This window comes from Prionailurus bengalensis, chromosome D4 (genome assembly GCF_016509475.1).
Source record: "Prionailurus bengalensis isolate Pbe53 chromosome D4, Fcat_Pben_1.1_paternal_pri, whole genome shotgun sequence".
Taxonomy (NCBI): Eukaryota; Metazoa; Chordata; class Mammalia; order Carnivora; family Felidae; genus Prionailurus; species Prionailurus bengalensis.
The window spans coordinates 32,071,801-32,085,689 of NC_057359.1; the positions used below are offsets into that span (position 1 = coordinate 32,071,801).

At 36.1% G+C, this 13,889-nt stretch overlaps 1 protein-coding gene across 2 annotated transcripts in view; it reads left to right on the forward strand.

Annotated features, from left to right (window-relative positions):
• UHRF2 (ubiquitin like with PHD and ring finger domains 2) overlaps positions 1-13,889 on the forward strand; it is an 82,886-nt gene that overhangs the window by 29,050 nt on the left and 39,947 nt on the right. For both annotated transcript variants that reach the window (XM_043565677.1, XM_043565678.1), the window contains exon 4: positions 7,770-7,988. In XM_043565677.1, coding sequence (XP_043421612.1) covers positions 7,770-7,988 — 219 coding nt within the window. The remainder of the gene's footprint in view (positions 1-7,769; positions 7,989-13,889) is intronic.

Sequence of the window (13,889 nt, forward strand, 5' to 3'; positions counted from 1 at the left end):
AAAGAAATAGCTAAGAATTGAAAATGGTTGCATCTGGGGAATATGAGCCAGGAATATGGTGGGCTAGGGCAGGCTGTTTATCCTCACAGTAAGCCATGAGTGTTAACTTTTTGGATTTTGTACATATATGGGAAAACTGAAAAAGCAGGATAAGCCTTTTGTTTGGATTTTAACCTGAACCACAAAGCATTGTATTATTTATTATAGAAATCTTTAAATTTATTCAGAGATTGAGAGAAAAGTATAACAAACCCATGCCCTAGCTTCAACCATTATGAACTCCTAGCCAGTGTTGTTTAATCTAAACCAGCATCCTCAGGCACCACTGGATTATTTTGAAGCAAGTCTCAAACCTTACCTCATCTCAACCAGTAAATGGTCTTATAGATGGCCTTAGTAGCTGTGGTGGGTGCACTGCTCCCTTCAGAAAAAAAACAAAAACAAAAAAATGACTAGCTGCAAGGAATGAATGCAGTTAGCTGATAACTTTTAGCAACAGCACTTAGATAGCTGCCGCAGTGTTTGAGCCAAGATCACGCTCTCCAGGCATCCTCCAATGAGTTAGTGTGTGTGACCTGGCAGTTTCTGCTCACTATGGGACCATGTAGTCAGTTTCTGTACAGGGCTCACTGTTGGACTGGTCAGCTTTGTCAGAGTTGTACCACATTCTGATGCTTTTCTTGCCCAACTCTCCTTTCAAAGTGATGGATCAACATGGTCTAAGGGCTTTTGCTATCTAGTCCAACTCTTTCTCCATAGCTTTTAAAGGTTCACCTTCATCTTAACATCTCGGGGCATTCAGCTGGCAGAATAGCTGACAGGATTCTTTTTAAAGTGCATAAGAGAAGAACTAGCATATCAGATCTCAGGCTGATATTCTTTAAAAGGTCTGTTTGTACGGTGGACCTTTGGCTGGTGTTTGAGAAATTCACTTTCAGGAGGATTCTTACCATTCCCTGACTTAAAAAAACAAACCCACTGTGTCTAAACTGCAGACAGTATGGTTTATACTGAACACCTGCTTCTGGGAGTCTGGAATTTTGGTACATGCTAGGAATTGAGTGCTTATGTGACCGGCCCCTAATAAAAATCTTGAGTATTCTTTACTACACATCCCTGGTACATAATACTTCACACGTGTTGTCATAATTTGTTGCTGGAGGAATTAAGCATATTTTGTGTGATTCCACTGGGAGAGGATTCTGAGCTTGTACCTGATTTCTTCTGATTTCACCGCGTGTGCCTTTTTTCCTTTGCTGATTTTGCTTTGTATCCTTTCACTGCAGTAAATCATAGCCATGGAAACAACCTTGTGAAAAAGAGTCCTGTGAGTTTCCGTAGTAAATCACTGAATCTTGGGGACCCTAGCAAGCCAACAAATCCCACATGAAATTTGTAATGATTCATGAATAGCAAATGACCAGTCAATAGGCTGGTCTTTTCAAAAAGTATATTTAGGTTGTCCAAATAGGGATCAAAAGCAAAATAAATCTACCCATTGCATTTAATTGATAGGTTAAGTTTCAACCTACAGATTTCACCCATTTTTCTCCCTTGCTAATTTATTTGCACAAGGCAAGTGACAGTTTATTCAGTTTTCAAAGTCTGGGCTTTCCTGATTACAACCCTGTAGTGGTATTTAACTTTTTTTTTCTGTTAATGTTAGTTTCCTGAAAGCTTATTAAAATTCCTTATTTGATAAGACTAGTTGAGAGATGATGTTTACTTGCCTTTTGTAAGATACGGGGAGGCACATAATACCTGCTTCTTTCTCTTTTTTTATCTTAAGATTTCGGTGTTGTCATCCTGATCCATTTATTGTGAAATTTGCTATTAGCTTTTTTTTTTTAATTTTTTAAATGTTTTCGCTTATTTTTGGAGGAGAGCGAGACAGCATGAGCGGGGGAAGCGGAGAGAGAGAGGGAGACGCAGAATTTGAAGCAGGCTCCAGGCTCTGAGCTGTCAGCACAGAGCCCCATGTGGGGCTCAAACTCACGAACTGTGAGATCATGACCTGAGCCAAAGTCAGATGCTTAACCGACTAAGCCACCTAGGCACCCTACTATTAGCTTTTAATGGTTCCACAGCTATTTATCTTTACCTGTATCTACTATTTTGTTGTCTTGCAAAAAGGATGATACCTCATTCTATCTTTCCCTCATTTACTAGCTATAATTCTTTCATAAAGAACTTTAACAAGCAATTGGTTCATATATAAAAGGATAAACTATTGATTCCTGAACTTTTTGAGTGTTAAGAGTAAGTTCTTTATCATCCTCCAAAGGTTGGTCAACAAGATTAAAAATCTTAAGTGTCATTATGAATAGATTTTAACACCTGATTTAAAGCTCTTGGTGCCCAAATTGTCCCCTCTCTGGCCTGGGGAGGCTCCTTTGGGTTGATTTTCACACAACAGTTCTTGAGGGCTTTTTGCAAATAGGTACAGCAGGAGTCCCCAGCTCTTCTATTTCCTTCACAGGCCTGGATTCAGCCATTTCTTCGTGGAGTTCTAGTTCTTTTTAGAGATGGTATTTAGAGTACATAGTCTGGGCTGCTCCATACTTGTTTAATCATATTTTTAGGTTTTCTGACTGGACACAGCTGGGAAATACTAAATATACCATAGTTTTATATTGATATTATTTCTAGTTAAATTTAAAGGGTTATACTTTAATCTCTTTAATCTTCCATTTATTATTTTTTCTCTTGAAAAGCATGGTTCCTAATAACACCATTGATTTGCTTTATCCTATTCATTGTAGTTTCAGAATAGGCAGTAGTAATATTGCAAACAATATGATTATTGGAAAGTTGGTGCTTTTGTTTTTTATTTTATGTCCTTGGGAAACAACCCTGTATGGGATGTGTACTGTTAATTTAGTGTTTTTAAAGTGATTCCTGTCTATGTATTTAAGCCACCATGCTTTTGATTTTAAGGAATTTCTTACATTTTTTTTATATTTTGCTTTTATAAAACATTACATGATCTATAGGTAAATCTCCAAAACAAGATATATGAATAGAAGTGTCCATCCCAGTTTCTTCTATTTCTTACCTCTTTTTATAGTAACTATGTTTATTAGTTTTGGTTTATCCTTCTGTTTCAAAATAAACATATATGCATATATATACACATACATACACTCACATCTATTTTTATATGTATACAAGTGTATTTTTATGTTTGTATTTCCACACACTTATTAGGTATAAAGTAGCACACTATAAACTTGTTTGCATCTTGCTTTTTTTTTTTTTTTTTTAAGTTACTATAGAGCTCTCCATATATATTATTTCACTGTAGACAATTCTGTTCCTTTTTATAGGAACATAATATTCCGTTATGTAATTGTATCATGTTATTTCAAGTGGTTTTCTACTATGGACATTTGATTGTTTCTAGTCTTGCTATTATAGATAGTACATATACAAATAGGCTTGTGTATGTGTCCTTTTTTCTTTTTAATGTTTATTTCTGAAAGAGTGGGAATGGTGGAGGGGCAGAGATAGAGGGGACAGAGGATCCAAAGCAGGCTCTGCACTGACTGCAGAGAGCCTGATGTAGGGCTCAGACTCACAAACCATGAATGAGATCATGACCTGAGCCAAAGTCAGATGCTCAACTGACTGAGCCACCAGGGCGTCCACCAATGGGTCCTTTCACAAGGATCTATGTTTGGGATGGATTCCTAGAAGTAGAATTCTGGATCAAAAGGTAAACATAGGCAATTTTGCTGGTTATTGCTAAATTTCTCTTTACAAGGGGACAATACTACTTTGTATTCCCATCAGCAATGTTTGAGAATACTTGTTTTCCCTCAACCTGTGAACAGACCATTATCAAACTTCACAAAATATTTTGAGGTATGATCATAAAGACAGGGAGCTATGTTGGGCTTTGACAATAGTCTTAGAGAAATGCAGGTCTTCACTAAGGAGGTACAATTACATTAAAGTAGTGTCAAAGGTATAGCATAAGGAGGACTTATTAACTGGATGAAGGCATTATAAGAGGAATCAGGGGTAATTCCTGAGTTTCTGGGAATATGAATAGTTTGCTCAGAGAATACCAAACATCAGATTATAGGATGGGAAATTCCATCTTGGTTGCCTTGAATTTGAAGTGCTTCTGAGATATCTGTTAGAAATGTAGTTGGATATGTGAGTCTGAAGAAAATTGGGATTATAGTAGAGTTTATGTGTTCCCATTCGGTTTACGCTGTCTGTAGATGAAGATGCTCAGGTAAATAGTAAGTGTTGAGTTGAGTGTTTGGCATGCTCTTGATTTTGGTAAGGGTAGTTTTATGTGCCCGTTCTATGTTTGTGTTTATACACAGCATTGACTTAGCATCTTTTTGTGGCTGGAATTAGAAGAAGTATACTTAGTTTTCATGATTTACCTTCTATAGACTAGTAGTATATACATATAGAGTATATGCATGTATAATTCTGTTATGAAATTGTACAAATTTATTCCCTGGCAAATATAGCTTATATTCCCTTGCTGTGGTGTATGGGATGATTTATTTTGCCTTGTCTCTGATAAACATGATTTTATATACAAATTTGAAACTTTGGTCAAGTTTTCTACTTTAAAATATTTCCTTAGTATCTACTTTTGACAAACTTAGGCAAATGGAGAATTGTTTTGCCATTGAAATATGCTTTCTTCCTGTATTAAACATACAGAGATACATGATAATGTCATGATGTCAAAGTATAATTTTCACATTACAGCTGAAAAAGGAATCTCATCTAAAAGAATAGTTTTCTATTCTTATATGGTCTTAAGAATATTGAAGCAGGAAACAAGTTCACAAACTTCAAAATTAGAGAAGTCCTTAAAAAAATCTAGTTTAACTTCATTTTACAGGTTAGGAGAAATGTTGGTTATTTTTGTGACCAAACCATTGTGAAACAACATGAGTGTATAAGCCCCAAGTGTTAGAGACTTCTAAATTTACATTTGACCATTAAAACTTTTTTAAATGTTTGTTTATTTTTGAGAGAGAGAGACAGAGCACAAGCAGGGGAGGGCAGAGAGAGAGACACACAGAATCCAAAGCAGGCTCCAGGCTCTGGGCTGTTTGCACAGAGCCCAACACGGGGCTTGAACTCATGAACCATGAGATCATGACCTGAGCCAGAGTCTGACGCTTAACTGACTGAGCCACTCAGATGCCCCAAGATTTGACCATTAAAAAATGGGATTGAAATAGAAGAGCAGAACCATAAACCTGATGTTGTAATTGTCAGTTTCTTTCTTTATGATTATTTCTGTGGGATAATAACAATATCTTAACTAACATTTACTTAGCCTATTATGTACTATTTTAAGCACTTTACAAGTCTTCTCATTTTAGTTCTCAAAACAACCACATGACGTACAGTTAGTTATCATTAAGCTACATTTTACACATGACAGAGTATTAGTAAGGGTACAGAATTTTCCCAGGGAGTCCCAATAGCAGGAAGCTAAAATGGGAATTTAAACTCAGCCAGTGAAGACACCGGGATGATAAAGGACTCAAAACCTTTTTCTGTAAGTTGAAGATATTTTTACTTAGAAGAGAAGTTTGAGGGTGGTGGGGACATTGAGACCATCAAATATTAAGTCTTCTGTGGATAGAGTATATGGATTCCTTCATGGAATTTGGGCATAGAATGAGTTCCAAAGCTTATGTTGGATCCAGTATCAAGTATGTTCTCCTTTTTATGTCAGAGCTATGTGAAGATAGAATGGCTTTTCTTAGGGTTAAAATTTACCCCCTTGGGGCACCTGGGTGGCTTGGTCAGTGAAGCAGTGGTCTCTTGGTTTCAGCTCAGGCCGTGACCTCACTATTCACAGGTTAGAGCCCTGCATCAGGCTTCACACTGAAGGTGCAGGGCCTGCTTGGGATTCTCTTTCTGTGCCTCCCCTGCTTGCACTCTCTCCAATAAATTTGAAAAAACAACAACAAAAAAAACTGCCCTCTCATCACAGTCCAAGCAGAGGTTACGTGATTTTTTGGAAGACTTGTGGTAGAAGGGAATTAAGGCAATAAGAAGGTAAATAGACGAGATCCACTTTGAGGCCCTTTGCTAATCCTGAGATTTTTGGATGATTAACTAAAGATCCCACCTAGAATTAATACCCATTTACTCTAAATGAGTTAAATATACTGTGAGAGTCATAGGCTTTCATAGTACTTGGTTTCTTCAGAAGAACCAAGGCTTTTTGCTAGAGATGCTTCCAATTTCAGACCCACTTACATTTTGAGCAGGCCACTCAGTTGGTTAAGGGTTCATGGTCTTTACTCTTAGTTTCTACCTTCTTAATATTGTCACAGTAGGCTATGCTACTTATTCTTGTATTCTTAGAGCACACTAGGTTATCAGACTCGAGCATGCTTTTCAGTTACTAAGAGGATTTGTGAAATCAATTGCTAGGCCTTATTCCCAGATTATCTGACTCATTAGATCCAAAGTAGAGCCCAAGAATTTGCATTTGTAGCATATTCCCAGATGATGTTGATTCTGTTGATCATACTTTGAGAAACACCATTATATTACAGTAGTTTGGCCTACCCAAAAGACTGAGCTTTACAGGAGTAGGAACCAGACATTACTCATTTCTTTGCCCCCTACTCCCCAGCAATACATAGGGGCAACCGGTCTTAATTTTATAGAAACCACTACATACTGTTACATTGCTGTCTTTGGCCTTGTTGATACCAGAAGTTAGGACTGAAAATTTAGAAAACTTCTAAAGCTTTAGGTTCAGATCAGTTTTGTTTTTTATGTTAAGCTTACCATTAGAAGCACAAAATCAAGATTCTGCTAGAATTATTTCGCACAGTTCCACTCTCTGATATATACAAGTTTCTTTTTCTTTTTTTATTGCCATTACTAGACTACATGGCTACATGTAAGAACTAGAATTTTACCTCTCTCTTCCTGGAAAAATGGAGGCTATTGAAATGTGCTAAGTTGTGTAAAGCAAACAGCAGATCTCAAACTGATTTCAAGTTCAGGAAGAGGTCCACATCTAGTCCCGTTAAAATAATTTTTTTTTAACATTTATTTATTTTTGAGAGAGACACACAGAGCATGAGTGGAGGAGGGACAGAGAGAGAGAGACAGAGACAGAATCTGAAACAGGCTCCAGGCTCTGAGTTCTCAGCACAGAGCCTAAGGCAGGGCTCAAACTCACAAACCGTGAGATCATGACCTGAGCCAAAGTCAGACACTTAACTGACTGAGCCACCCAGGCACCCACTATTAAAGTAATTCTTAAGTTTAGGTTAAAAAAATGGAATAAGAAGAACTTGTGTTTTTTACCTACCCCTACCCACACCCCTCAAGCTAGCAAAGAATGTCTTACTAAAATTTTAGCAAGAACTTTATTCTGGCAATTAAAATCATGAAAAGATGTCATTTAAGTTAAATTAAGAATGATTTGATTCTTTATATGTTGCATATAGTTTTCGTCTTTGGTAGTAATCATAAGCATCATTCTTTTTTTTTTTGTTTAATGTTTTTAATGTTTTTTTATTTATTTTTGAGAGCAAGGGAGAGACAGAGTGTGAGTGGGGAGGGGCAGAGAGAGGGAGACAGAATCTGTAGCAGGCCCCAGGCTCTGAGCTCTCAGCACAGAGCCTGACGTGGAGCTTGAACCCACGAACTGTGAGATCATGACCTGAGCCCAAGTCTGAAGCTTAACTGACGAACCACCCAGGCCCCCCCATAAGCAACATTCTTATGTGATTCTTCTCTTTTTCTCTCCTCAGATATCCAGAAAGTGGTACTGTAGAAATAAATGTCAAGGATCTTCGGCCACGAGCTAGAACGAATTTGAAATGGAATGAACTAAATATTGGTGATGTGGTAATGGTTAATTACTCTGTAGAAAATCCTAGTAACAGAGGATTTTGGTTTGATGCAGAAATTACTGCACTGAAGACCATCTCAAGAACCAAAAAAGAACTTCGTGTGAATATTATCTTAGGGTAAGATGCTCTACACTGATACCCTATAATTACTGAAGTAATCAAGGAATGTAATTCTTAGGTATTACTCACATGTTCCTCAGTAAAAAAGATGTAATCTATGAAAGATAAAAATTTACATACTAAAAGAGAACTATTTTATACAAATTCTTGAGATTTTTTTCTTTCCTTTTTTTTTTTTTTTTTTTTTATAAGAATGGCCCTTAAATGTCTATCACTGCTTTAAGACTGGAGATACTATTTGAAAGCATCTTGGAAATAACTGAGTATTAGAGAAATCCTTGCTTACCTCACAGAGGATGTATGTTGATGTAGTAGCAGTGACTATCAGCCTAATCAGCTATCTGCAGTACTTGTAAGACTAGCTGAAATTTTCCTTCATAGTAATTTTCTTAAGTTTACAGAATTTAACAAGCTTAACGAAGAGAATTCAAAATGTAAAACGTCACCCAAAATGCCAAATTACTTAACCGCTATTTCCATCATTAATTCACTAATTTACTTTTTGAAAAGTCTCTTAAACTGTTTCTAGTTCTTATAATGTTTAAGTAAACAATCTTGGATTATGTATTTTGTGCTCTGCTTTTTTTGTAGAATGAGTTCTTAGAAGAACATTTTTGTTGAGCAGTGGGGATTCTAGAATGACCCTGGCAGTTGTGCGTGTGTGTGTGTGTGTATATAAATATGTATGTATTTATATATGAAGCAGCCACACTAATGCTTGTCAAATTCTGATTAACAGAATTATTATATATAATATATATTGGATAGATAATAATTTATATGTTAAATATAATGGCTGTGTTCTATCTTGTAACAAATCTGAGGTTAAGCATCTGCTTATGATTAGTAATACAAAGTAGGAGTCTATAAACTATAGCCTACTGGCTTCCTGATTTTAGGAAAATAGTTCTTGGAATGCCTATCCATTTGCACATGATCTATGGCTGTTTTTGTATTGAAAAACATTGTTCAATGATTGCAATGCATACCATTACAGTAATGTGTACTGAAAATATAAGACTCCCTGGCTTGCAAAATTTAAAGTACTTACTTTCTGACTCTTGATGAAAAAGTTTGCTGACTCTTACCATAAAGAAAAATAATGTGAGGTGCTGATAATAACTTACACTTTAGAAAATGGTTTCTGAACTTTCTACAAACAGAATCACACTTCCAGGTAAAGATGTAACTCACAGACTTCCAAGCAGCTTGAAATTCTGATAAGGATATAAATCATGAAGAACAAGAAAAGGCATCTATATAAATTGGTTATATAGGGAGCCTTATAATGTACTTGAGTACAGGAAGTACAAAAACAGCATGTATACGTAATAGGAAGAGGTAACAGTACTCATAGTATAGAGTAAGAAAAAAAAAAAAAAAAAAAACCAGCTCACTATTTAAAAAGTTTTCCCTTAGTGATTCTGAAGTACAGTTAGAGTGGAGCACCCTGGCTTTAGGGACTAGAACTACAATTGAGTGGAAATTATAGATAGGCAAACAATTAGAACAATTATGTGATGCCTCTCCCAGTAGTGCAACATGCTGTCCTGTAACACGTTATGTTCTGTCATTTAAGGTTTTTTTAAAAAAAATTTTTATTTAAAATTTATTTTATTACATTTACTTATTTTTGAGAGACAGTGAGAGCATGAGCAGGGGAGGGGCAGAGAGAGTGGGAGACACAGAATCTGAAGCAGGCTCCAAGCTCTGAGGAAGCATTCAGCACAGAACCCGACGCAGGGCTCAAACCCACGAACCATGAGATCATGACCTGAGCCAAAGTCAGACACTTAACTGACTGAGCCACCCAGGCGCCCCTGTCATTTAAGTATTTACTAGATGTGTTAGGAACATGAGGGCCAAAAAGGAGCCAGTGTGGTATGTGGCTTGTGGATAGAATTTTTTTTTCCCCATGTTTAAAAGTCTTTTCTCATTACTAGAAAGAGTGGATAAAAAATCAGAATGAAGGTATAAATGTATTCTGACGTTGATAGTTTGGAGCTGTTCCAAACTTTGCTGTTGTGACATTATCCCCGTGTTCTGGTGCTTATGTGCATTAATTTCTGTGGGACGCATCTTGTCTAGAAGTAGAATTGCTGGATTGTAAAACCTGTACATCTTTAATAGGTAGGACCAAATATTTAAGGGGCTGTATCACATTACACTTCTACAGCAGTATTAGAGGTCTCATTGGTCTGCATTCTCATCCACACTTAATTTTGTTAGACTTGAATTTTTGCTAATCAGGTGGGTGTAGAATAAAACAGTATATCATTATGGTTTTGATTTGTATTTCCTTGACTACTAAGGAGATTGATAACCTTATGTTTATTGTCAATTTAGATATCTTTTGTGAGGACTCTGTTCCAAACATAAATGTTTTGTTGATACTAGGCAGTCTGTTATTAGGTAGTCTGTATTACCGATTTTTTTTATATTACTAATTTTTTAGGAGTTCTAATTGGGGGGCTTGGCCATTTCAGTTATGTGTAGAGAAAATATCTTTTATAGCTTTTTTCATGTTATGAATAATATTCTTAACCTTAAAACTATCTGAGGTGATGGAAGTTAACTTTTTGTGGTAATCATTTGTCAGTATATGTATCTATCAAATCATTATGGTGTATAGTTACACAGTATATGTCAATTACATCTCAATAAAACATGGCATTGGCAGGGGAAAAACTTTTTCTGCCCAGAATGCATTATTATTTTAAGCAGCTTTGTGGTTTTATCTTTCTTTAGTAGGCCTTTAATCCATTTGAAGTAGGTTTTTGTGTACAGTGTGAGGGTTTGACTTACCTTGATATATATGGATAATCATTTTTCCTCGCATCATTTATTAAAAAACCCATTTTGGGGGGCACCTGGGCGGCTCAGTTGTTGGGTGTCTGACTTCAGCTCAGGACATGATCTTACAGTTCGTGGGTTTGAGCCCTGCATGGGGTTCTGTGCTGACAGCTCAGAGCCTGTAACCTGCTTTGGATTCTGTCTCCCTCTCTCTGCCCCTCCCCCACTTGCATTCTGTCTCTGTCTCTCAAAAAATGAATAAACATTAAAAAAAAAATGAAGGGGTGTCTGGGTGGCTCAGTCAGTTGGGCATCTGACTTCAGCTTAGGTCATGATCTCACCGTTTGTGAGTTTGAGCTCTGCTGACAGCTCAGAGCCTGCTTCAGATCCTGTGTCTCCCTCTCTCTCTGCCCCTCCTCTGCTTGTTCTCTCTATCAGTAATGGAAAAAAAATTTTTTTGACAATTAAAAAAAAATTAAAAGCCCATTTTTGAGGGAGAGAGGCTAAAATAAAACCCACTTTTCCCTCACTGATTTCAGTATCCCCTCATATCAAGTGACTATATTTGATGCATCCATCTGATGTCTGTTCTATACCATGGGTCTATGTTGTGTGTCCTGATAGCAGTTCCACACTTTAATGATATGATACAACAGAGCTTCCTACCTTGCTCTTCAGTAGTTCTCTATTTTCTTAGGTCTGTGTGCTTTTATTTGAATTTTCCAAGTCATCTTGGGAATTTAAACATAAAAACCATTGGGAATTTAATACGTATTGTGTTGACTCTAATCCATGAATGTGCCTGTTCTCCATTTATTTAGGTCTTTAATGTGTTTTTCTCATGTTTTTATTAGGTTGAACCACATAAAATGTCTTTGTAGGTTCAAAATAATTGAATGTTGGCAATTATATGGTAGATCCTGATTTAATGCCGTCCAGAGATCTGATCTTATGTGGGTGTCTGTTATCCTTATTTAACTTCAGGTACTACTTGTTATTCCTGTAAATGGTATTTTTATTTCCTTTTCCTTTATTAGTGGTATACAAGTAACCTTTGATCTTGGATCTAGTAGCCTTACTAGATTTATTAGTTTTAATTTACATGTCGATTTTTTGGGGAATCTTTATTATTATCATCATGTGTGAATTATGACATTTTTGTCTTTTGATTTCTTTTATTCACCAACTGCATTTTAGTATGTTGTTGAAAGGAAGTGATGACAGCAGGCATCTTTTTTCTCCTTTATCTCTATAAAAAAAACTTTCAAAATCTCACCAATATCTATAGTGTTTGACATAAGTATTTTGTGGATACTTTGTGTGGGATTTTTGCATTGTGTTAATGACTAAAATTTGCATGTTAGTTTTCCTATTTAGCTGTCCTTCACAAATTATTCAGATTTTATAAAATAATGAGAATATTCTTTATCTTATGGTGGAGTTTTGTTTCCTTTTCTTGAATGGCATAACTTCTCACTAAAGCCTTCTTTGTGGGAAGGATTTTTATAATTGGTTAATTTCTATAATGATCATAGGGCAATCCAGATTTTCTACTTCTTGAAATAGAATTTTTTTTTTTTTTAAGGAACTTGATTTTATCTAAGTTTTATTTAAACTTCAGCTTTGATACTCTCTATTGTATTGAAGGTGCAAAGGAAGTAGTAAATATAGGACATGATTTTTAATCTGCCTTGGATATTTGATAAGGGAACTCGGAGTTAAAGTTCATGCTTGTTTCTATTTTTAATCTGTGACTACTAAAAAGTGAATATGCTTAAACTGTCTAGCGATCAAATTCTATTTTTAGCTTATCATTTTCTGTTTATATTTTAGCTTTGAAAAAAATTCAGAACAAAAGTTTAGGAGTTTTAAGTCCATTTTTCAAAATACTTTGTTCAGTTTCTATTGTGATGCATATTCATTTAATACCACATGAAGTTATATTAGTTTAGATATTTATAAGTAGAATTTGAGGGGCACCTGGGTGGCTCAGACTGTTAAGTGTCCAACACTTGGTTTTGGCTCAGATCCTGATCTCAGAGTTTGTAAGATTGAGCCCAGAGATAGGCTTGTGCCCTGACAGCACCGAGCCTGCTTGGGATTCTCTCTCTCTCCCTACCCCTATACCCCTCCCCTGCCCCTCCTCCACTCATGTGTGCATGTGTGCTCTCTCTCAAATTTTTTTAACAAAAACTTAGCCTTTAAAGACAAAAAAGTAGAATTTGAATCCTATAGGAAGAAAATCCTTTATCTAAAGCTAAAGTAAGCTATGGATGTACTTTATTTTCAGTGTCCTTTTTCTAGGGCTTTTTACTTACTAAATTTTATCCAACTCGTTTATCATCACATCTCTTTAGTGATATTCTTATTATTGTACCATTCTTATACACTACAATTTTGGTGTCCATATCAAGTTATAAATCAAAGTTTACTGTATTTTAACCATATTGGCCTCTTTGTGGTGCTTAATCATATAAACATGCTTCTGCTTCAGAGCCCTTGCCATTTGCTGTTCCTCTGCCTGGTCTGCTCCACGCATATCCTTATTTGGCTTGTTCTGTGTCTTGTCTTGGTTGTTTGTTCAGACATCACTTCAAAAGAAGTCTTTAATGTTGTATAACATTACATATGTACATGCAGGGCATTGAATTGTTTCCTTACGCTTTCTTTGTGGTATTATCACCTGAGATTTCTCTCTCTTGCCCTACTTGTAGTAGTTTCCTGTTGTTGCTGCAACAAATTCATAAAATTAATGGCTTAAATAGTAAAACTTACCATTTTATAGTTCTGTAAGTCAGAAGTCTTATATGGATTTCACTGGACTAAAAGTGTCAGCAGAGATGTGTCACTTTTTGGAGAATCTAAGGGAGAATCTGTTTCCTTGCCTTTTCCAGATTTTACAGGCCTCCCAATGCCTTGGCCCATGGCCTACTTCTCCCATTTTAACGTTGCATATCTCTGACTCACTTCCCTCTTCTACTTTTAAGTTCCCCTGTAATTACCTTGGGCCTACCTGGTTAATCCTATTTCAAGGTAATTAACTTCATCATGTCTACAAAATTCTCTTTTGCCATGTAGTATAATATTTACGTGTTCCCGTACTTA